This window comes from Corvus hawaiiensis, chromosome 3 (assembly GCF_020740725.1).
Source record: "Corvus hawaiiensis isolate bCorHaw1 chromosome 3, bCorHaw1.pri.cur, whole genome shotgun sequence".
Classification (NCBI taxonomy): domain Eukaryota; kingdom Metazoa; phylum Chordata; class Aves; order Passeriformes; family Corvidae; genus Corvus; species Corvus hawaiiensis.
This window is the reverse complement of record NC_063215.1, coordinates 30,466,042-30,492,179: the sequence shown is the minus strand read 5'-3', so window position 1 is coordinate 30,492,179 and position 26,138 is coordinate 30,466,042. Positions and strand designations below refer to the sequence as shown.

General features: G+C 39.0%; 1 protein-coding gene across 8 annotated transcripts in view; it reads right to left on the bottom strand.

Moving 5' to 3' along the window:
• Positions 1-26,138, bottom strand: part of COL19A1 (collagen type XIX alpha 1 chain) — a 187,579-nt gene that overhangs the window by 135,909 nt on the left and 25,532 nt on the right. For all 8 annotated transcript variants that reach the window (XM_048296720.1, XM_048296721.1, XM_048296717.1 and 5 more), the window contains exons 5-10: positions 20,339-20,462; positions 19,677-19,952; positions 17,867-17,947; positions 15,614-15,739; positions 15,087-15,149; positions 4,384-4,437 (exon numbers count right to left, since the gene is read on the bottom strand). In XM_048296720.1, coding sequence (XP_048152677.1) covers positions 4,384-4,437; positions 15,087-15,149; positions 15,614-15,739; positions 17,867-17,947; positions 19,677-19,952; positions 20,339-20,462 — 724 coding nt within the window. The remainder of the gene's footprint in view (positions 1-4,383; positions 4,438-15,086; positions 15,150-15,613; positions 15,740-17,866; positions 17,948-19,676; positions 19,953-20,338; positions 20,463-26,138) is intronic.

Sequence of the window (26,138 nt, the reverse complement as noted above, 5' to 3'; positions counted from 1 at the left end):
TAATATATCTTAAAGCAGTCCAGTTACCTCAAACCTCCACTTTAGGGACAGATTTAATTTCTCATGCCATAACCAGCACTCTGGCTACAATCCAGATATACTAAATGGCTTCAGAAGTGTACCAAGAGGCAATTTAACTTGCCAATCACCAAAATGTAGGCTAACAAAGTGTTTCCTTCAACACATTTCTTCTGTTCTCACAGACTTTGCTGAACATCGCCAGAAGGACAGTGCCTAAGGTCTCACACACATAGGGATTCTGATTAACCACAACTTCCAGTTGTTCTTGTATCATGGTTTGACAGATACCTTGAAGAAATGTGCCCAGAAGGCTGAGCTTCAAATCAGTCCTGATTGCAGGAAAGGGATCGTGCCACTGTATTCCATTTCTTCTCATAGCCTAAAAAGGAAGCAGGTTTCCCTCCAAGGGAGGACTACTACCCTCTTATTTAGAATTATAAACAAATACCTTAGAACTATCTCCTCTGATAATCTCAAGAATTTGTCCTGTCATCCCAAGTAGTTTTTAATATTTAAAAGAAAAATCTCTTAAGACAGTTCCCTGAAGAAGGATGGGGATGAAGGAACTAGGTAGGCAGACATCAAATAGACAGATGTAATGGTGCTGATTATCTACTCTGTTGTGACTTTGAGGGGCCTGAGGTAGGGCTCCTCAGGGTCTGCATTAGATGCTTGACTCTCTAGACTGGTCATAAGCACCAGCACACTGACTTCTTTTAACCCAAAGGCTGATGAGACAACAGGCACCTTGTGGTAGCCACCAGTCAACAAAACCTCATTTTTTTCTTTGGCAGCCTACAAGAACTGCATCAGAAAAATCCACAAAACTGCTGAATTATGGCCAGAACATTCTCTGTTTTCTTTAGGGTGTTAAGGCTATTCTTATGTTACCCTAGAGTCACCAAGTCTTAAATTCTCTTCTCTGTATTAGCCTTCAGCAGATCCAACCTATTAATTCGTAAGAGCCTCCTAGAAGTCTACACCACTTACTTGTGCACCTATCAGCAAGAGACTGTCACAAAAACACTGCAGCATTTAGTGAATGGGAAATTATTTTCTCAGTGACAGTATGTTTTAAAAGTGACAGAGGGCAAAGTGTCACATTTGAAGACAGACTGAACAATTTTCACACTTAAGATCTTTGGAAGTCAAGGCCACATATGATGCCTTGCAGATGTCTCACCATTTACCCACAGCCTGAAAATTAAGTATATGAACATGAAGCACTGCTCTGGGAGATTCTTCTGTTAAAATTCTCTCAAGTAATAAAGTCCATTGAATAGTATTATTCTAAGTTTAGTTTTTCACTACGTCAGGTATGTTTGAGATAATTTATCTGAAAAAACAGGACTTCCAACAGCCAAGTTTATCTCACTCTTAAGTTAAACACCTAAAATAGGTCAAATGAATTGATATTGTTTCTTGTGCATAACAACATGAGTAAAATCTATTGCTTATTTATTCTCTGAACCTTTTCCCAGGGAATGAAGTATAAGCAAAGGAGTATTGCAGTGGATAGGTTTTGGGAGTATTAGCAAGAGCACCTCTGTTCTCTGAAGCCTCAAACTTCAGTTAAATTAAAAAAAAAAAAAATTTTTCCTTCTTCCTGTTTCTTTTCTGACTCAGGGGCACATCTGCACAAAGCTCAGAAATACACAGTGCAAAAGCATAACAATAGCCATACTAAGCAATTTAACACCTCCAACAATAGATAATGTCTGTTGAATGCTTTAAGAGGATACACAAACAGCAGTAGCTCCTTAGAATGCTCTCCCAGCACTGCACAGTCGGCACCTCAACATCCTGAAATGTAGGAGATGTCTTTCCAAACAGCAGTGCTTAGAGTATTTTTATCATAGAATATGCTGAGTTGCAAGGGACTCCTGAGAATCTTCAAGTCCGATTCCTGGCCCTGCACTGAACGCCCCAAGAATCCCACCCTGTGCCTGAGGGTGTTGTCCAAATGATTCTTGAACTCAGACAGGTTTGCTGCTGCTTCTCCACTTGTCTTTAACTCTATGTACAGTGTTGACATAGAGAACACGACACTTAAGGGAGCACAAAAACAAAAGACTACAAATTTATATAGTTGATACATCACCTGAGAGACAGAACATGTCTTTCACAACACGAGGAAAATATTCACTCTAGCTCCAGAAAGGAGCTAACGCACACAGCACTGGACTACTCCACAGAGATATGACCACTCTGGCTAGCAGAAGCTGGGTAACTGGATCTCAGTTTCTTCATCTAGCTATGCATGTACAAAATACTTGCCTTTTTTATTTTAGAAGTTTTCATGTTTGACAGTTTCGTATTTCATGGTAGTTCATTTTTAATTTTCAGCAATGGTATTTTATAAAGGCTGAATTAAGGGAGTCGTAATGTTCAGAAAAAGTACAATGTCTTGATATTAAATATGGTCTGACTGTTGAGCTTCATGTAAACTAACAGGAGCTTTGGGATTTGGCCTGACAATGAATTTGCAAGGCGCTTAGCAAAAAAACCCAAACAATATTAACCATGGAAACTGTAATAATAATAACTTGGACTGGAAAAGCAGCGTAGCCTGGTAAGTTTAAAGCAAGATAACATCACAGTAGGAGCTACAGAAAGAGCCAAGGGAAAACACAGCTTCATTCTAGATCAATCTTAATCTACAATGCTTTACAATAACTCTTTCCATTAATTCACATCTAGGAGCACAGTAAAGTAAAACACTGTCTATCTGGATCAAAACAAAGGTTTCTCCAGTCAATTATAGGACTACAATTGTGGCAAGAACAGACATCTACAGAAAAATATAACAACAAGGCAGCCATAAAAACTTCTCCTGTGGCTTTCCCAGACTCCAGCCTCTTGAAGTCCAAGAACTTTCAGACAAATAAACTGACACACTCCATGGAATTTTACTCCATTAATTTTCTAATACATTTTCAGACTTTTCAAGTTCTGTGGCAGTGTTCAAACTGTAATATTGTAACAGGAAGAACGAGCCCTTTCTATCCTTTTTGAACTTGCTATCAGATAGGTTTGATGCTCTAGTTCATACATTGAAGAGTAAAATAAATAAATAAATCCTTATTAATATTTTCTGCTCCATTTTGGACTGTACAGAGAACAGAACATGACATGTTTTTTTCTTATTTGTGCCTTTTTCAGATTGAAGTCCACATTGTCACATCTTAATTGGAAGATGCCCAGTGCTCTTGATCACCTCTGAATCTTTTCTGGTATTATTAGATTCACACTGAGATGTGAGAACCAGAACTGTATACATCATTCAAGTTGCAGTATAGTACTGATTCATCAAAAAAATGGTGACATTAAAATGCTTTTGCTTTGTTCCCTATTCTCTTCCTAGTAATTCCTAAATACTATTTGTGTATTTGACTAGTACTAAACAGTGAGTCCATGTTTTCCTTGACCTGTAACTCCAAGATCACTTCCCTGAGTAGTAATAGCTAGTCCAGTCTGGCATGAAATGCATAATGCTTCTTTTGTTTTCCTCTTCATCTTCATCACTGGACTATTGCTTTCTCAGAGTTTTACATACCACTTGACAATTCAGTCCCTCAACATTGCAAAGTCCTTTGAACATCTTTGCAGCCTGTTCTCCAGTTTTCTACCACATATAACTTAACATCAGCAACAAATACCTTGATTTTAACTCATAATTTTGGTGATAGACATCTACCTCCCATTTTTAACAATTTGAGACAGAAATAGTAAGTAAAAATAAAAGACAGTTTCCTAATTTCATATCCTGTAAACCCACAGCTTTTAAGCCTGACAGCAACAGGCTGTTTCCTCAGTATTGTGAGGGTTGTCTCTACACTGAAGATGGTAGATATTAGACTTACAGACTTCCTCTAATACAGGTCAGTAGCACTGAAGCCAGTAAGTGCACACTGCTGTCTTATTTTGCACACTAACATTCTGAAATGAAGTGAATACACCGGTAGGCTGGCATGTCTTCTTAGCCGTGGCTATTCTAAATCTTTGATTAAGAAGTCAGTGGTGTTTATCTCAAGCTCTACCAAGAAGACTGTTGAGTGCACAAGAGCTCTTATCTAAGCTTGCAGACCACAAATTGGGCAAGTGGAACAAGTAGCTTCCTTTAACTCTCTATATAACCCCCACTTCTTGGAAAAAACCCCCACCAAATAAGCACATCTGCAGAGAGTACTATTGATCTGAACAGCTTTTTCAGTGTGCTACAAAAACATGGCAGTGCAGGTAAGACAATAATGTTCTAACAGAAGTGTTCTATCCTCCCATTTCTGTACAGAATTGCAGAGGAGCCACTGACATAACTAACACTTCCAGTGAGTTAAATCACCTATCAACATACACACATACCTTTTCACCAGGCAGACCAGCAACACCGTCCGGTCCTTTCACACCCATCTCACCCTACAAAACAAATTGGTCAATTAGAAGCTCTACAGACTTCTGAGGTTAACAAAAACTACTCAGGTCATATCAGACTCATGATCTTTTAGTAATGCAACCACTGTGTAGGAGGATGCCTCACATGTAACACTAAAATCAGCAAAATAAATACATTTATAAACACCTATATTGTCAATTAAGAACTTAATCAGACAAATACTTGCACATCCACGTTTCCATAAAAGTAAGCCCACTAATTTTAAAGGAACTCATTGCAACAGCAGACTGAAACCAAGAGGGTCCATTTTCAGTTCTACAGTGAGAAAGCTCAACATGTAACAGAGATTTGTCTAAAGTCATGTGCCCACCATATTTTTGAAAGACATTATATAAATTCCTCTCTCCCTCCCTTTTATCCCCTCAGAGAAACCAAACCCCAAGCCATAAGCAATCTATAAGAAAATCTTAGTTTTGAGAGACAAATTTTGAGAGACTGATCAGGAGAGTTATGGAAGATCCCAGCAGCTGTAAATTGGACCATAAGTCTTAAAAATGACATAAGAAAACATCAAAACCAGAAATTTTGCTAAATAATGTCAAGTATAAGGTTTAAAAAATTTAAAATAAAAATAATTTGAATGCTAGAGGAATACAACAAAAGCACTGAAACCATATACTGTTCATTTAAAAACGAAGCAAAACATTAGGTGTGTCTACTTCTACCAAGAAAAGAACATTCTTCATCAAGAATAACACCATAACTCTGTTCTGAAATGAAGTTATTGATCTTTCTGAAATTGAGAAAGCAGCATTAAGATTGGCAAGAAGTACACAACAACAGTTGTATCAGAATCATAAAGGCTAAAAAACCCGTCCAAGATCATCGACTCCAACCTTTGACTACACACCACCATGTCAATGAGACCATAGCACTAAGTGCCACATCCAGTTGTTTCTTGAAAGCCTCCAGGGAAAGTGACTCCACCACTTCCCTGGGCAGCTCATTCCAATGACTGAACACCTTTTCTCTGAAGAAATTCTTCCTGATGTCCAACTTGAACCTCCCATCACGCGGCTTGAGGCCATTTTTTCTTGTCCTCTCACTGGCTGCCTGGTAGAAGACACTGACCCCCACCTGGCTACACCCTCTTTTCAGGCACTTGTAGAGAACAATAAGATCACCCCTGAGACTTCTTTTCTCCAGCCTAAATACCCCCAGTTCCCTCAGCCACTTCTCACAGGACTTGTTCTTACTGAACATGCACGTGATCCCCTCACCCATGGATACCATGGATAAAGGACCATGGATAAAGATATTAAACAGTTCTGCCTCAAAAACAGACCAAAATCCTGTATGTGTGAATAGCATGAATCCACCATCACTATGAGAGATAAAGGTTACCTTACCCAATCATCCTCAGAGTGACCCTCTTATCTATTCCTCTGCTCCCTTATGCCACTTGCCAGTATTTTAACTGACCAGAACCACGTCGTTACCTTCAGCAGTGTATTTTTATGCACTGTAGAGTCTAAAATTACACAGCCTGTTACACTCCAGGAAGCCTTTAGCCTGTATGACTTACTAGCCAATTAACCAAGGTATGTTTACACTTCTGTTCCACTAACAGCAGACAGACTCCCGATCTTGAAGACAATTATTTTCCACTGCAAATTAGATCTGCAAGTTATGCTTCTGTTTTCTAGTTGTGATTTTAATACCTACAGGCTGAAAGGTTGTAGTTTTTCGTGCCTTTATGAATATAAATATTAGATACTATAGGTATCTAATAGTATTCATACAAACAGCATGACAGACTAAAACCAAAAATACAGGAAAAGCATCTTAAATTTTTTTCTTTAATGGCATTTTCTTTTCCTTCTGCAGACCTTAAAGTCCTTCACAAAAGTGAAGAATAAGTTGCCAGAAAAACAGCTTTGTAAGGTGGTGAGCAGTAGTAGTACAATGCTGACATTCATAGGTTATGACGTACAAGCAGTGTAACAACACCCAAAGGTAGAACCATGAGCTGTATGTCTACTCTCAGGATTTACTAAGGGTGACAGTGAAAATCCTTTTCAACTGAGGATAAGCTATTTATTGAATAAAATACTTAAGCCATAGCACATTTTTTCAGAATGTGAACTATTGCAAGCAATAAGATAGCTATTATACTTTTGACAATATTTGTTTTGGTAAAATTACACAGTGTGGAAATTCAGCAGGTTAAAATTAAAAATTAAAGAAAAAATGCTTCCGTCAACTTTCCATAAAGTCAAGCCAAACAGAATTCTTAGAAAGTGTTTGCAGACAGCAAACATACTTCTTTCCAAAGACACCAATCAGCCTTCTATCTGGAGTGGAAATAATCCTGCACATCTGAGACTGCCTGCAGTATTACACCTGTGATCGTTTTTTTACATTAATGATTCAGAGGCCTTCAAAAGCTCTGACCTTTACCTCTTTGCACCTTGCAGTCTTTATTCAGCACACCTGCTGTAGAACTAGAAATGATATGCTAGTAACAGACACAAAATACAGTAATGGACAGCAAGGACAAATTGCCTAAATCCAAATGTGGGATAGAGAAAATGACAAACAGATAATTAGTTAACAAATTACAGTCCTTTCTCATGTAAAACCAAAACCCATTCTTTTAAGAACATATTTTATTTAAACTCATTATTTTGTCTCCTAAATTGCGTGTCTATTTACAATATATTTACACTATTACATGCTGTGGGATTGATTTAGCACAGTAACATTTAATCTTGTAATGACCAGAGAGAGATGATGATTTTAGTACTAAGATAAAAGCAAACGCATCTAATGCTCTAGGCATTAACATGGCCTAGAGCACACACTGTTAAGGTATTGTGTGGCAACATTGCTCTTGTCTCCAATGAGGACATATTAGCTCAGATAAAATGAGTGATATACATCAGTTGTCAAAACACCCCTCAGCCTTAATCAGGTTTGGTTTGATAAGATTTGATTAAGCAAATTAGCTTTCCCTGTTGTCATCTCTGTGTAGTCATGTGTGCATTATGTTGTGGTTTAGCTCCAGCCAGCCTCACGCAGCCATTCGCTCATCTCCACTCCCTTGGTGGAATGGGAGACAGACTTGGAAGAATGAAAACGAGAAAGTTCGTGATTTGAGATAAAGACAGCTTAATAGGCAAAGCAAAAACTGCACACACAAGCGAAGCAAAACAAGGAATTAATTCACTGCTTCCTGTGGGCAGGCAGGTGTTCAGCCATCTCCAGCAAATCAGGGCTCCATCATGGGTAGCAGTGACTTGGGAGGACAAATGCCATCACTCTAAAAGTCCTCCTCCTCCTCCTTCTTCCCACTGCTTTATATATTGAGCATGGCACCATGTGTAGGGTATGGAATATCCCTTTGGTAGTTGGGGTCACCTGTCCTGGCTGTGTCCCTTCTAACTCTTTGTGCACCCCCAGCCTCCTCGCTGGTGGGGTGGGGTAGGGAGCAGAAAAGGCCTTGACACTGTGCAAGCACTGCCTGGCAATAATGAAAACATCCCTGTGCTATCAACTCTGTTTCCAGCACAAATCCAAAATAGAGCCCCATACTGGCTACTGTGAATGAAATCTACTTTTCCCCAACTAAAAGCAGGACACAACATCACCAGAAATATCCAGGTAAAAAAAAGGTGTACATTAGCAAAAAGGAAAAAATGAATTCACATTCAGAGAATATGTGAAGAGAAAGAAAACATCCCAAATACATCCCAAACGCAGCATCATTCCAGGGTTTCCCTACTGCTGTGGGAGCAGCAGGGAGTATGTAGACCAGTATCATCCCTGTTAGTCCCAGCAGAAGCACCCAGCTGTGTCCTGTCCCATCAGTGCAGGAGCTCAGCCTCATCATAGCCTGAGCTGGGTGTTGCTGGTTTAACTCCTGCACCAGTGCCAGTCACTGCTGGCTCCCCTGCTCCTGCATCAGCTCTGGAATGGCTCCCCTGCTCCTGCATCAGCTCTGGAATGTGGGGGGAAGTGTGACATTCCCCCCACACCTCTGAGCACCTCAGAGCAGTGAGGACTTGCTGCCACCTTCTCCACTACTCAGGAAGACTTAAACTCAGGACTGAGATGAATACTGGGATGGCAAATATGGTAATAAAGAAAATAAGTCTACATTTCAGAATTTTTTAAAAGAAAAAAAATTAATTTGCATTACTAATGATATTTTCCCTTATTAATTGGATAACTTGGACTACTAGATGGTAAAATAAAAGTAGGACTATCCATAAATTCTTAGGTAAGCATGAAGCATTTCTTTCTGCTTACTGTAAGACTATATTCTACTAAGTATACTGGCAATTCCCGACTTTGTCATAACTGACAACCAGCCATATTTTGCTCCATTTTCTTCTTTTTCTTGCATTCCAGCTTCTAGGTCCCTATCAGTGACCTCAGCAACAAAGACTGAGCCAGAAAGGAATATAGTTGGAAGGTTGCATAGTACAAAAGGTATGCTTTAGGTAGAATCAAGTCGACTGGATTTTAAAGACGAAAGTCAGAGTAGCAGAAAAGAAAGATTAGCAAGGAAAAGAAGCAGAAAGAGCAGTTCAGACACTTCATTTGTTCTCCAGGAGTTCTTTTTTCATACCGTTCTATTAAAAATATTTTCCTAGTGCAATAATATATTGCATAAACCTATCTCTACCAATCCCAAAATGGCCTTTTAAATGTCTTTTTCCTTAAGTAAAATTTAAATTAATGAAGTTGGATAGCAATAAAGTTCTCTATGGTGTGCATTAACAGGCATTTTAATATTTGAAAGCACTCTGCCTCTGGGCTTTTGGTCCCTACTGCACTTACAGTGTTAACCAACGACCTATTAACACAGTGTGGATTGGTTTAATGTTATATCAAAATATTTAATTCTGTTTAGATTTCAATTTAAAATATTTCATGGGCACTAAGTCTGCTTAAAACAAATAAAAGTAGAAAACAGTTACTTTTTAGCCTCTTTGAGAGTGAAAATCAGTTTGTAAATTCTGTCATTCATATTCTTTCTTAAGAATTTCTACATATTGAGGACAAAACAGGACCTTTTACAACATTATCAAAAGACATTTCCTAACAACAAATATGCTTGTAAGACTGAGTAGCTACATACCATGCTGAAGTAGTACAAATTGCAACCAAATAGAAAACACAGTAAATTTCTCACTCAGATCAGCAGAAGAGAAAAACCAGCTCCAAAGCAGATATCAAAATGTGGTAAAATCACAGGAGACTTCCACCTGACTTGTGTCCACTTGCAGCTTGTGGAATACACTGTGCTAAGAATCAAGCTGCCATGAGAATAATACAGCATATTATTTAGAGATAGTCTAAATTGTACACTTAGCTGTAGCAAACAAAGTTGGTCCTGGTGACTTTTTCAGTTTCAATTATTGAGAAATTAAAGAACAGGAGGTGTTCCCTTGCTGCAGAAGCTGATCTCCCAGCAAAAATATCCTGCAGAGCAAACCAAATACTTCATGCCCGAAGTACTGGAGATAATAGTTTTGAGTGAAGAATTGTCCTCATGAAGTCACAATGGAAGGCCAGGTATACAAACAGGAAAGCTGTTCACACAAATGGCATAGTTTAGATCAGTGATGCTCCTGTGCATTCAGATGCACAGTGTGCCAGATATATATCAATATCTGCATGAGTGCTTGTTCCAGTGAAAATATGGCACTTCAGTCCTTTGGGCCTGCAATATACTTCAAACTTTCGTTCAGACCTGTTCAGAGATACTAAGATGAGCCAAGAGTACAGGAATGAAGTGGAAACAGGCTAATAATTAAATTCAAGATGCCTAAAAATGGCTTGCAAGCTATCATACTTTATACTGGTGATAGCTTATATGTTTCTAAACAGCCTGACCTTAGGGAACAATGATGTGAGACTGAAGAAAAGGGAAATTTTGAAGGGGTTGAACATAGCCTAATATCAATCTGTGTAGGTAGAGACTTCCTTGTCAATCCCATAGCAACAAAAAAAAAAAGGCATGTAAATTCAATGATACAATTAATTAAAGTGAATATGAAATTGGAATGAGATAAAGTAAAATAAAAGGAGAAGAACTTTTGTGCTGAAAAAGAGATAATATCAACAGAAACAGAAATTTCTCATGAAAGAAAGTAAAAAATTAACATTTTCACTTGGATGCTGCAATTGCAAGTACATTTAAATATCGTTAGTTGGATGTCTATAGTGATGTGATTTAGAAGAAAAAGAAACAATAAAATAAGAAGCTGAGCACAAGCAAAGGGGGAAATATGTGCTTAGGAACCACACACAACTTAGAGAAGACCTGGTTTTTTGTAACTGGCCAGCAAAGTTATCAAGAGGATGCCTATTTTTTGTATAGCAGGTTACAAAACACTCAGCCAGAGTCTGTTACTTTCCTTTACATAATCTGACAATAAATCATGTATCCTACATGTCTGGAATGTTCTGGAGTCTTTCTGCCTCTTCAGGTCTAAATACTGATGTAACAAGGCCATCATTCAGAAGGAATATTACTGAAAACTTGCTTAAATGCAGAGTCAATGAGAAAAATGGTACTAAAACCTCAGAGAATGTTGCTTTCAGCTGCATCATGGCAGGCACTATTCAAGACAGGATTTGTTTGCTGCCAAAGGTCAGTGACCCAATCCTGATCACAGTTATACTGTGCCCTCCATCCAACCCCCCTTCTCCATCCCCCCCCAAAAGAAAAAAACCACCCTCTGCAAAGCTAGGGAGTGACAAGTATTGGTGGATTATAAGAAAAGTTCAAATTAAGTAGCTTTCTACCTGCTTGCTGTACTACCCCTGACTTTAATCTGCTGATTCATTCAATTTTGTGAAAGGACATTCATAAATGTCAATATACACGCTTTAGGCTAAACTGCTGGGTGCAGCGGGGTTCATTGACCCTTAGATAGTTCCATGCATAGAGAATCCATGCAATGAGGCTTTCTTTGTAAAACAAGTGGGAGAGCAGAACCAAAAGTGACCATAGGCACTTGCATGCTTTATTTAGAGGCACTATGCTTAGCATGGTAAATACTGCTAATTGGCTGGGAAATGAAATGGTAAAAAACCTCAGACTTGTGAAGTCTCCTCTCCCATCTTAGTAGCAATAATAGTCTAAATGGATCAGGTCAGCAGCAGAAGAGCAGTTTCCCACACAAATGCTGAGGAACTCCCTATGCTGGCGACATTGGCTAAAACTAAAAACTGACAATTGTTCAATACACTCAGACCGAGGATCAAAACTCCATGATTAAGTCTGTAAACTGATAGCAGTCCTAGGTTCAGCTAGACTATAGAAACTAACATGGCTGATCTGGTTTTTTCACCTAAAGATACAGCTTGTACCAAAAGTGAAATACATATTTGAGGGGAGGAGTTGTGGGGGGGGGCAGTATACTATCAAGGAATATTCTTAATTTCAATCAACTGTGTGGATAAGCCTTCTCAGAACTGGACCCTTTTCAGCCTGATACAACAGCTGTAAGAACAGCCCTGGCTGTCTTCACAAACTATTTCAATCACATATTAAATGGTGTGCTGCAAGGTAGGATGCTGGGTTCGGATACCTCCATCCTAACCTCTGGATTAGGACATTCTAGACATCTTCCTCTCACACTGCATTCCCTGAACTCAATTCCTATCTCATGGTCTTTCTGGCAGATTTACAATAGTTTATTCAATTTTCCTGCTCTAATAGCACATGGAAAAAACATTCCCAGACATGTCCTAATTCAGCATCCTCTGACAAAATTTAAGGAATGGAGAGCGAAGGGAAAACATCTCATATGTTGACCTATATTGTTAGGAAATCCCCAAGCTACACAGCATAAGGACGTCATGGTAAGCACTACAGAAAAATTCAGAACAGGCCGAAGGAAAGTGTTGGGGTCCCTCCCCTGCCGTGTAGCCCTGGGAGAGGGGGCCCTGAGGGCACAGACACGGGGCTTCCCTGCCCCTGCTCAGCCTCGTTCCCATTGGTTGGTTTGTGTTCCCTGCGCGGGCAGAAGGACCCTTGGTCCCGTGACTGGAACAGTTCCTGGGCAGAGCTCCGGCCATGCGGCTGGAGAAATAAACATCTCTGAAACAGCTATCAAGAATCTGTCTGTCCATATATATTTCCTTTCCACGGGACTCCTGGTTTGATATATGCGTGTTGCAGGATCCCCACTGCAACAAATGGTGGAGAATTGTGAGCAGAACGATCCCCGATCCCTAAGCGACTGATTTGTGTGAGTAAACCCTGGAAACTTTGGATTCCTCTTCTTGGTTTTGCTTTGCTATTCCGTATCTAAACTATGGAGGAACCGTGGGAAGACTCTTGGCTCTCAGAGCCGCATATGGACATTTATCTTAAACTTAAAATGATTCTTGAACAACGATTTGTAAATTTTAGCTTGATTCAAGCTCAAAAAGAACTGAAACACTTCCTGGCATGGTTGTTTAAGAACTTTTTCTATGTTTCTTGGGATTTAATTCTTACCAAGGGCTTTTGGAAAACCGTTTGGACACAGTTAATACTGGAGTCAAAATATATGCCGATGGAAGAATATTTTCGTGAATATTATTTAGTTACCGAGACTGTTGAGCAATGTCAGCTGTGTCCTGGCGAAGGGAAGCCTGGCGCAGGGACCGTGCGGCCCAGGCCACGTGCACTGAGCGCTCTGAGAGCAGCAGCGAGGCAGTTCCCGCGTGCGGGCGGAGCCACGCGAGCCGCAGTGTCGGCGGCGGAGCGAGGCGCGGCGGGACCCGGCAGTGCCCGAATGGCCCCGTGCAGCGCGTGGTGGAGCGAGCCCCGTGAATGCCCGACAGAGAGGGGCGGCGCGCAGGCGGCGGCTGGCGGCGGTGGAGCGGAGCCGCGCCCAGCCGAGACGCGCGCTGGAGCAGGGTGCGGGGGGGTCGTCGCTTGGGGGCCTGGCCGAGACGTGGGTGCAGCGCCCGGCATCGGCAGCGAAGCTGCGACCAGAGGAGGCGACGCACGGAGAACTGAGCGGCGCGGCCCGGCCCGGCCCGCACAGCCCCGAACGCGACCCCAGGAAGAGCGCGCAGGCACCAGCAGCCCCGACAATTCCAACACGGGAGCGACCGAAGGAGAGAGCAAAGACGCAGCGAGACAGAAAACAGCAGCCACTCGGAAAAAGGAAAAGATCATAGTAACTAAGACCTTAGGGATAGTAAAATGGTATAATGTTAAGCAAAATTATGGTTTTATAACAAGGTGTGACAACCAGCAAGACATATTCGTGCATAGAACTGCTATTAAAAAGAATAACCCTGAAAAATGCATCCCAAGCTTGGGAGATGGAGAGGTGGTGGAATTTAATATTGTACTAGGGAGAAAAGGGTTACAAGCATCGCAGGTCACTGGGCCTGATGGTGTTTCTGTAAAAGGCAGTATATATGCAAAAAATCGTAGTCATGTTAGACAATATCTCCATTGTAAGCCCCCCCTACAGTCTCCCTTTCCTAATCCCACCTTTCCCTTTTACCCTATGTCCTATTACCCCCAGTGTATTCCCAATCCGTTTTTTCATCCATGGTTTCCCTCACAAAACCATGCTTTTGCCAATTGTTTCCCCAAAAATCCCTTTCCAATGCCGAGTGGGGGATGAAAAGGGGGAGGGAAGAAGTTAAACCCTCTCCTGCCTCAGTTTCCCCACAAAGCATGCTCAGAGTTCTGTCTCCCTTCTGTCAGCCCTAAGATGTTCCACAGAATCTGATTGGACATTTAAAGACTCAGGAGGGTGGCTTGTTTTGTTTTGAAACTGTTCTTGTTATGTTTATCCAGTTGTTTTCATTCTCCTTTTATTAAAATAAAACGGGTGAGGTGTTGGGGTCCCTCCCCTGCCGTGTAGCCCTGGGAGAGGGGCCCTGAGGGCACAGACACGGGGCTTCCCTGCCCCTGCTCAGCCTCGTTCCCATTGGTTGGTTTGTGTTCCCTGCGCGGGCAGAAGGACCCTTGGTCCCGTGACTGGAACAGTTCCTCAGCAGAGCTCCGGCCATGCGGCTGGAGAAATAAACATCTCTGAAACAGCTAGCAAGAATCTGTCTGTCCATATATATTTCCTTTCCACGGGACTCCTGGTTTGATATATGCATGTTGCAGGATCCCCACTGCAACAGGAAAGGACCCACTGGCCCATCCTAGAGCCTTGCCAAGGTCAGATTCTTCTCTCTTCATAATTAAGAGAGTTTCAGGTATGGGTGTTGTCAAAGAATATACTGAGGTCATATTTCATGATGATTGCTCCTACTCCTCCTACTGATGATTGCAAGGATGAAACGACCACACGGGATTCTGCCCATCAGCAGTGATGTACACACACGATATGGAAAAATTCTTGTCAGACGATACACATGACTTCTGTATAAGGCACAGTGATGGGGCTGGGGAGGCATGTGCTTCCCAGGCAGGTTAACTGTGTTCCACAGAGTTTATGAGGTGACCCCAAAGCAAGGCAGCTGTAAGATGCCTGACAGGCAGCTCACACATAGAGCCAGACATTGACTGATAAAGGATCTAACCTGTGTTCAGGCAGATTCCTTCAAGGAGTAACAGAATCCATGTAATTCCTATTTAAGAAAGATAAGCCAAAATAAAGACTTGAAAGAGAGAATTCAAGTGATATTTTACCTTTTCACCTTTCTCTCCTTTCTGGCCTGGTAAACCAGCTACTCCTGGCAATCCTGCTTCTCCCTGATTTTAAAAGAAATAAAAAAGTCAACAAAGCAGATCTAAAATATATTTGGTTTTGTTTCCTGTCTTTGTCACAAGTGCCTAACAAAGCAAAAGACTCAATAAACATAGTGCGACACCCAGGAGAAATATTAAAAGAAAACAAACACTGTGTAGAATATAATTTATTTTCAAGTAAAAACATTTACACTAAATGTAATGCCTAAATATAATTCTCATTTTAACCATGGTACTTCTTTGGGTGTATATTCAAACAATTAAACCTTACTGATGTCTCTAACTTTACATCAACTAAATGCAAAATGTACTGTTTCTTAACTGGGAAATACAATGCAAGTACATTACAATACTACAAACCAGTAAGACTTTTTCATGACTGCAAAAAAAAAAAAAACCTGACTGGTTTTATACCTAGCAGGGTTAAACAGCATGATGCATTAAAAAGCAATAGGAAAACTTTATACTTTATTTGGAAAGCAGTAGCATCTCTGTGTAGGTTCTTGCTGCATTCCTGGAAGCGAGTATATCTTGCTGGCATGAGCAGTCACTGGTGATGGAGTCGTAGCCAGTAACCTCTCCTCACGTGGGCACTAGAGTAAAGAGATTTTCTGATTTTTGGTCCACTTTGGTTAATAGGAAAATACCATCCAAACACTAGTTTTAAGTCACCTTCTGTTTTAATACTCCTGTACCAACCATATATGGAAAGCGATAACAATTTCCAAACAGAGAAAAAAGCTGTAAAAAAATGAATTCTAGATATTGCAATCATTCTGTTCTAAAATCGATGCCAGTTAAAACTGATTTGACTGTCCCACTTCTCTCTTCCAAAAGAGCCCAGACAGAGGAATAAAGTCTCCCAAAATTAGTAGTGAAGGAGAAACAGAAAATGTCCATGGGGAGAAAAAAAAGACAGTACTTCTCAGCCTCGTCCTGTTCTCTCCCCCACCCCAAAATGCAAAATATAAAAGTGAGTGCTAAGGAAAACTTTTTTTTTTAGTTAAACACTTCTGGCATACCTAGTTTGGGAACAAACAAAAAAACCCTGAAGCCAAGATTCACCTGTCTGTGACTCCTGAGAACTGAGCCAACCTGAAGAAATACTACAGGACAAGCCAACAGAACCTGGTAAATTTCAGAAACTCTCATTAAAATGTAATGAGGTTTCTTTCAAGCCTTCTGTCAGAGAAATTCTCACAGGATTTACTGTTTAGTGTAGAAATTGTATCCAAGTATAAATTCCTTCCCTTAAATTACTTAAAATGTGGCTGTTATAATGGGTAAGGGAGTTGTGAAAAAATAAATCTGAAAATGTAATGCTGGTTTCAATATGGCAGTAATTAACAAGTAGTCCACCATTTCTTACATCTTAAACATAAGACCTACAAATGAAACTGATGATGTTTTTAGCTATATAGCTGAATGAATGTTTAAGTGTTTATTAAGTGTTGAGCTTTTTGTGTTCATATGTAATTAGGGTTTGTTTTGTTCTTGTTTTTTTTGCTACTGGGTCATAACGGCTCAATAAATTGTATTTCCAAGCACCAAGTGGAACCTACAGAAATTTCATTTGTTCCACTTTTTCATAAGCTTATACATTCAAGAGAAAGCCTGCATTATTATCAAGAATATATTTAGAAATATATTTGAACTCTTAATACTTATTTAAAATTGAAATTTCCCCCTGAAATTAGATGATGTATCTTTCACGCTTCTGAGGACCAAGCCGTTGTCAGTTCCCACAGTCTTCTGCTCCTCCGTTCTTGGGCAGATTTCTCTCTCCAATCCAGGTACATTTTCCTCTATCTCTTTGTGGATGAAATCAATCAGTCCTTCTACTTGCCCTGGGTTTTTTGCTGACTACAAGCTTGGTGGTGATGGCACTGTCCACTGTCTCAGAGGAGCCTATCTTACAACTAGCGGGCCAATAATTTAACACAATGTCTTTCTGAGGCTATTTGTGGTTTGTGTTTTTTTGTTTTAATGGGCTATATTGAGCAAAACAATTACATCTACAACTTCAAGCATTCCTATGGTTCTACCATCTCCCAGTTTACACTGATTCTGTCTATCAAAACAAGAGGGAGAAGTGAACCCTCTAAACTAAATCACTGGTTTCCCCTATGTTAAACAATATATACATGTCAGCATGTACATTATAAAAAAGAATGTATTTCATAGAATCATCAAGGTTAGAAGAGACCTTCAGGATCAAGCCCAACCCCTATAACTTGCCAATTATGAAAGACCCATTCCTTCATCTTAGTGTATTAAAATAAAGAAAACTCAACACTGTCCTATTTTCTTTCTCTTCCACTGTCATGCAGACTCTTTAATGGGCTTTTTTTACATTATCTGTAAAGCTTCATGAGATGCAACTGTTGCTGAAATGGCCTCTGTTGTTTGAAACCATTCTCAAATCATCACAGTGATTCATTTCCTATTCTCCGAGGCTTCTTCACTTATTAATTAGATATTAATCAATGTTAAGAAATGCATTTAAAAAGCACTAGCAGCACCTAGTGCCTTTCGCTGATGTTCCATTGTACCACTTATTTAGGCAGCAAGAAACTATGCACCATGACTCCAGATATGGAATTCATTTTTAGAAGGTAATTAAACTAACACCTCTATTGAAATTTCTTCACAACTCTTAGGTAAGAAACAACAAAGCAATTTCTTTTGTATTAACATTTGAATTTTAACTGACAACTTACCAAGTCTGCAGATATTTCACAACACGTATCTTCTGCTGCAAGTTGTGAATTACAATATACTGCTATGTGGTGAAGTTCAATCTATTAAGAAATACAAAAGAAATTAATATGAGTTGTAAAAAAGTATGTGTTACGGCATGCTTTTTCTTATCTTGGTGTAGTAAACTTTCTCTTTGAAACACTGCATATTTCTGAAATGCTAGAAAAAGACAAATACAAAACAATTACACAGCTCCTCATTTAAGGAACAAATTAGGCAGTCTATTACTTTGATGTAAATCACGTTTAAGACTTCATTTATTTTCATGTAAGTTGCATTCATCTGTATTGGTTTGCTATATTACACAGGTATTTTAGCCTTGTAGACATCCTCTTCAAACTTTCTTTTCTGGAATGGAATTTTCCTCTGCAGGGAACTAGAGTAAGGGTTTGATAAGCACTCTATCACATACATCTATTGCTTTGGAAAGACCTTTGCCTGGACATTGCCACTAAGATACCTGAAGAGCAAAAAATCACAAATTCTGTACATAAAGCTTCTGTTTCAGATACTTTGGGTAGATTGGTGAAGATGAGAAGCAGGCAATGTTCTAACTAGCTAATCTTGTCCTCATATGCCTCTTTTTGTGTCAATTTTATATCCTCTTAATCTCCCTCTTGCACTTGGTATTGAGAAAAGTGACTGTTGGTACAGGATCCACTCTGCAGCCTTCATCAGCATTAAGCCCATAATGTATTCCTACAAATGTGGAAATCCCAATTGACAACTTCCACTCAGAATTGTCCAGCTCATGCCTTGCAACCAGCACAAAAGAAACTGCTCTTTCTCTGGCATGCTATTTGGAAATGAGGAAACTATACACACATTTCAAAAAACGTTGAACTCAAGTCTTAGAAAATAAAACAAAGTGTGAGCTTGGGTCCATAAAATAAGAGCTCTAAGTCCAGGCCAAAGTGCTTAGTGCTGCCCAAGAATTATTCCTCCTGCAGCATTAGCTTGCAGTTAGAATGTGCTATTCTCCTCTGGAACCCAACAGCGTACATAACATCGCTGAAGCTTTCTGACAGTCACTATAAACTCCAAGGCAGATGCTTTAACCCTGGTAGCTGTGTGTCAGTGTACTTAAACTGACATTTCCTGATGATTTCAAATTACCTGTCGTGAGCTCCTTGCATGAGGAAACAGAAGAGAGCATCCCTGGGACAGAACATAGCCCAGAATATTATGGGGCTTCCTTGTGTAATTCTTGCACCAAAGGCTGCAGGAAACACACCTCCAACCACTTCCTAACCCTTCCCTTTTGGATAAGAGAGAGACAACTTTGAACAATGCGCACCTATTTCTACATAGCTGAATTATTCTAGAACACCTCAGTACAGAGGTAACCCTTAACTGTTTTGTGTCTTCCCTGTATCAAAGACAGACAAAGTGTAACAGATGACTGATACAAACTTATAAATAAATCTTACTAAAAATGAAAGAAAAAAATTAGCACTGCAAGTTATCTTTAAACATAGCAATAATATGTCTATGGTAATTAGGTGCCTCTCTCTCCAAATTAAATACAGGAAAGCAGACTCCTTAAACCAGGACTGAGTTCTATGCACGTAACAGCTTTGTCTTAGCAGATGGTACAGCATTGAATAATGTTTAGAGAAAAACACTTAAGGACTTCAAATTAAGAATACACACTCAAAAATAATGACTGGGTTTGAACATTTTATCTACATGATTCTTTATGACTGTGTTAGTAAAAGCATGGCTAAAACTTTACTTCAAGTTGTCTGTTTGTCCTTTCATACTACTCACATCTACAGGCTTATCATCCGCAGCACGAGAAGCAATCAGTGTCCTTCCCTGCAAGTCAATGGTGAATTTTTCATCAGTCTGCTTTCTCTCAATTAAATTACAATCCAAATAGAGGGAAATGATCCCTGACTGCACGCTAATACCAAGCTTATGCCACTGCCGATCAAACAATGGATAAATTTCTCGACTCTTAAAAGTGTAGTGCAGTATATTTCCCTGAGTGGATTTGGTCATATACTCCACCACCTTTTTTGTACCATCCAGGAGGACAGAAATCTGGAAACAAGACAAAATAAAAGAAGTGGTTATGTAAAAGTTATAAGAAATAAGCACATACATAAACTATATATAATAAAAATATTCCAACTACATACACTGGGCAAGAATTATGTTATGAAGCATTCTTCTATGTAAATTGGTAACTAAATATCAGCTATAAATCATAACATGCATTTGATTCTATTTTGCAGTCTAAACTGAATAGATTTTGCTAAATTGCTGTCATTCCTGCAACAAATTATCAATTATTTCAGAGCAGTCTGTCTATTTCATATAAACTTTAGCTAAATCCAGTGATGAAACATCCATTATTATATATTATATTAATAGGGGAAAAAAGAAAAAGAAACTTTTTGAAGAAATAAATCAAAGATGACTCTAACCTCAGGTGTGTCATACTGATTTAAAACTTGCCATATATACCAACGCTCTTTCTTGGTACTTCTCCGTACACGGAACGTGGCAATTAGGGAGTATTCTTCAGGAAGCCCATTTGGAAATACTTGCCTGGAACAGGAGGGAGGAAAAAGATTTCTTGTTATTCTTACAACAAGCACTGCTTAAACGGAATGAACAAAAATAATACCTGGTGAAAACAAGAAGCCAAACACTTGCTCCCACTCGTACAAATTCACAGGCCTCGGCATTCAGAAGTTTTTCTTCTCAAAAGTACAATTCAGTCTCTTTATAAGAATAAATGACTGAAAATCTTGTTAATTTCTTTTTTAGCATCTTTGATTAATATAAATAGGAGTCTAAAAAGAACTGATGCAAAGTGAATGCCCCACATGAAAGTATTTTAAAATACGGCTTTTCACAATTTATCGCTTGGGATACTTGAGTATGTTTTGTAGAGGATTTGTGGAATAATCCCCATCCTTGGGGACTTTCAAAACACAGCTGGACAGGGCTCATAATAACCTGATCTAATTTTCAAGTTGGTCCTGCTTTGAGCAGGGATTTGATCCAGTGATGTCCATGGGCAATGATTCAGACATCTTGAGCATCAGAAAACTTGGACTTTAGCAAGCTTGACAAAAAATAAGGAATGTATTTCAGAAAAAATTATTTGCTGTTGTTTGATTTTGTTATTCCTTTCTTACCCAAAATGTGTCAATATCTCTAAAAAAAAGTCTGGCCTATATCACAGAATGCACTGCAACACCACTTGTATGAACTATTTGAAAAGTTTGTACTTCACAAAAACCAAAATATGTACCTCAACTCTACAGACTTTGGTAACCATTAAATATACACTAATTCTGTACTACATAAATTAGCATGGTACAATCAACTTATTTCATTTGAAGCTTCTGCATTTCAAATAATTTCTTTTCTAAGACAGAGGTGAGAAAATTAAAACCACAGATCTCTACACAGCAAAGGAGTAGCTAAAGTGTTCACACTGCTGTTTGTGACCAGCTAGCCATGGTGTAAAAAGCATTCCCTGGATCAGAGCTCAGGAAACCTGAGGACCCCACGCAGCAGAAAAATTTCCTCCAGTTTATTTCCCACAATCATGTGAAGTAAATGGCTTAGTTCTAAAAAAATACTAATGGAATTATAATTGTACAGCAATGTGCTATAAAGCTTTTATTAAAAACAAAACAAAATAAAACAAACAACAAAGGTGGGGGGAAAGAAAGAGCAAAGCACTACAGCTGATGAAACAATAGCCCCACAACCCTCCTGGAAATTATTGTACTTAGGATCTCAGGAAAAATGCCTCCTGTGCAGAGAAGCCTGCTCTAAATCCTGCCAAAGAGCTTCTTTAAGGACTAGCACCTATTTAAGTCCCTTATGTGGGAATCACACTGCTTTGGCTTATTTCCCACAGCTGATTCCTGTTTTATCCCAGGACCAAATTGGCTGCTGTCCCACATTGTTAGTGGACCCATATGCTGTTGTACGGCTATAGATGTTGGAATGTCAGAAGGCAAGGCAAAAGAGAATAGGCTTGGCTGTACTTAGATCTAGATTTCATACTACGTATTTCAAATGTAGCATAAAGAATATGTTTTATGATTTATAAAAAAAATGCCTTCACTGGGCATGAGTGTGTGTCTGCAGAACAATAAACTATCTGGATATGGGATCAGCCCTCTGGTTTCCTGCACCCCAGGCAGGCTAAGGAGATGGTATCTCAGGTTTACAGCTGTAAGCTAGACAGGATATCTGGCTGTGGGAGCATCTGATTAGCTCTTCAAAATCAATTAACTTTCCCAGCTAAGTTCCATATTGGAACACAGGGGAATCCACATTAGTGGGCAAAGAATAGACAACTGTGGAAGAGAAATGATCAGAAGTCTTCATCAAATGAGAGGAAACCATGATTGCTATGGTAAGTCTGGAAGGCAAGGTGGCACTATTTTACACACTCACCCACCCCCCTCCATCACTTTTTACTGCACACCTTCCTAACACTTTCAGAGCCATCTAGATGTATGACAGTACTAAGTCTTGTAAAATTGTGTTTCTTTCAGAATTTTCTCAAGTAAGTTTGGTTGTGTGAGTACATGTGATATAAATTTACTTTCCTTAACTGTTTATCAAACCATTTCAGGAAACAAAACAAGAGCTAAGGTATGGGCCAGCATTACAAAAACCAGCAGGAGTTCACTCTAACTTCTCTTACTTTGAGCTGACAAAGAAAACTGTATTAGGAGAAATGAGAAAAGCAGACAACATCTATTTAATTCCTAAGAGCATTACTGATTTCAGCAAAGTCAACCAAAGAGGCAAGTTTTAAGCAGAATTGGACTAAGGATAAATTCAGTTAGATTCACAAAATGACTTAGGTAGGAAAGTACCTCTGGAGGTCAATGGATCTAATCCTGTGCTTAAAGCAGGGACAACCCGAAAATTATATCAAGTTACTGTAAGTCCTGTCCTGCTGTGATTTGGAAGTATCTGGAATGGAAATTATTCCACAACTCTTTGGGAAACCTGTTGCAGTGTCTGGCCAACAAACAGCACAAATTTAATATACAACTACCATAAACCAGAGAGACAACAGAAGCAGTATCTTTATTTTGAGAAGAGTTATTGATACCTACATGATGATTCCTTGGTGACCAAAAAGTCATTAAAAGATGCGTTAAAGTATACACTTAACAGTCAACTCTTCTAGCCAGATGGTGAATGTGAAAAAGAACAGAATAACGGGATGAAATACCCAGAAAACTGCAGGCTACCTGCTACCATACGAAATTTCCCCTATGCTCTTGGTCCCTGAATGGCTTCAAGTGACTGTAGTAGAATAAAAAAGCATGCATTGGGCATTGAAGTGCCTTAGGTACAGATGATTAGTAAGATACTTCATTGATATTTAAGTATTATTACCATAGTATCTTCTACTCTGTAAAATCAGTTAAAAATCCTCAAAAATAGGCAAAGTGTGTACATGTTTTAAACAATAAATATATAATGACATTTGATGGGAAAATTAAAGACCAAAAAGAAAAATGAACATAAAACCTCATGTTGGAACATGAGAAAAGCCAAACCGAAATTTCATGGAATACTGAATTTGAAATTCAGAAGTTCTTCGAATGTTTAATATACTGTTTCACCTGATCACATCTACAAATTTTAAAACCAGAGAAAACTTACAAGGTATTGTGTACAGGTGAAACCAATTAAGGATCAGCATTAAATGTCAATAAAAAATTCAAAAGCAAGTTGTTCCACACTTCCACAGCTCAAAAAGTACTCCAACACAGACTATTCAACCTTTCCACCTGACACAATATTAAAACAATAAGAAAAAGAGAGAGAAAAAGGGTGAAGGAAACCTAACCAAGCTCACCTCAAAGTCTACAGATGTACACACAGCACAAACTGAGAACATGAACTTAGCGTATCAGATCATGGTGTCTACACCAAAAGCAGTAAGAGAAATGACAGGTTCTAAGCAAGTTATAATGTTACAGAAATATGGGTAGCAACTGGTAAGTGTGCAAATTTATCTATAAAGACAAGACAAAAGAACGGACAAATTAACACAGACAAGCAGATGAGGGTATCCTTGGCATCTGATCTCTCAACCAGATGCCTTTTTGGACAACAGTGTCTGAACCAAATTACATCGTCAGACTTGGGAGCAAAAAATCTGAGATCTTCATGAAAATAAAATATCCTTTTCAGTTAAGTTCTCCCATTATTGTTAAATTTTCTTACCAGACCAGACATCCTTTCCCCATGACTGCTCAGACCTTTAAGGCTGTTAAAAAGGTGCTCTCTTCCTTTTCTACACTCAAAACACTCATGATTGCTGTGGTTTGTGTTGAATTCAATGCTGTCCAAACTTACTATGTGTGATTTAAGCACCGTCAATGACTTAGGCACCTCTAGGGACCTTAGGCAAAGTTCTGGCATGTCTAAACACATCTTTGTGTCACAATGAACTTGGGTGGGAGTTACAAGCCTGTCTACGTAAGCCATGGTGCTTCTAAGCCTGCCTGGAATTTATGCCCCGACGCCGGGGGAAATCAGTTGTCCAAAATTATTCATTTTAGGTGCCACTAGGGGTTGGGTGGTGCTTGAGAGTGGGCAATTTGAATTATTCTCAGACTCAGGCGCCCAGAGTCTGACTAATTTATACTTTAGGTGGAATTTCGACAGTTTGATTCTCTCCCTCTGTCCATATTGTCAGTAGTATATAATAAAAAAATAAAGTTGATGACTGGAGCACTGTGTTCTCAAAGCAAAGCACACCCGTGGTGGAAACTACAGAAAACAATAGCAGGAATTGAAGCACATGAACTGAATACAGAGGTCTGAATTTACACCACCCTGGTCTGCTGGACTGAGATTTACTGTAAATTACAGAGGCCCCAGCTGGCAAATTGAGGAGACCATCAATAACCAGCAAGAAGATTCCCGACAATACAAGGTTTTAGATCATACATAGATACGTTAACAATCCATACATTCAGGTATTTCTTAATGTTTCACTGGTTGAAAAATGAGGCAGATGCAGCCAGAATGATAATAAATACACATTAACATTCTTGCAGCTACTGTGTGCCACTCTATAAAAGCACATGTATACACAGAGTTGCAAAAGTTTTTGCTGCATTCTCCTCTTTTTTATTGGATTAAACGGAGTCATAATTTTTCCTAAAAACAGGTGTATATTATGACTGTACATTATGAGGTTACCAGAAGAGCAGTTATAGGAATGTTGCATGAACATTACCACTGTATTTGCTCATACCTTCCACTCTTTATAAAGATTAAGTATAGAATGATTTTTGGCAAAACATTTTCTTTATTCATTTGTTTCCTCAAAAGTTCTGAAATGCACATACCAGCTGGAACTGCTAGTGCTAGCATACTAAAAGAAGTAATTATGAATGAATTAACTGTGTATTCACTGTGCTATAAACAGTTTTAGTTCTATCTTTGTAAAGCAGCATTGAATTACCCATATCAAATTTAGTAAGGCAATCCTTTATTTACCTTTTGTTTTTATTTTTAAAAAAAGCACTAATGGAAAAGCAGCATCTATTTTTAAATCTTATGAACTCTAATTGTTCCATATCGAATGAGAATACACTACAGTATATGATAAACTTCCGTATTTACAAGTATCGATGAAGCCTCCAGCTTGCTGTATATCTTCCAAGAAGAGAAAGATGAGCCAACTTGCATTTCCTGAGAGTGAAGTGAGAGATGTTTAGAGTCTATGGCAAGACATATCTTTTCCAGCTGACATATACCATTACCTGGTATATGTCACTTGTAACATGACAATGTTACAATAATTTGGTGACCAGAGCTTGAGGAGTTAGTTTAAAAAACTTTCCTGTGTTGGGTAATGATTCATTTAGTACTTTGTTGACGGAAACACTGAAATGTTAGCCTTTTTATGTTTGCGAAGTATTTAAACTCAGATCTATTATGAATAAAAAAGTAAAGCTCAGGCGGACCAAATACAAAAATCTCCACATTAGTCTCAATATTTCTACAACAAATTGCTATATTTTTGATTCTCAGTTTTTACCTAACTTGACTGGTACAACAGGAGAACAGGAATCAACTAACTAGAACAACTTAGCAATCACTGCCTAGAAAGTGTATTTCAAATTCTTTTCAAATAAAAGCTAAGAACAGCTGTCTTTTCTGTCAGAATAAGAAATAATTTCCTTCCTATCCATCTTCCTCAAATCACATTAAGAT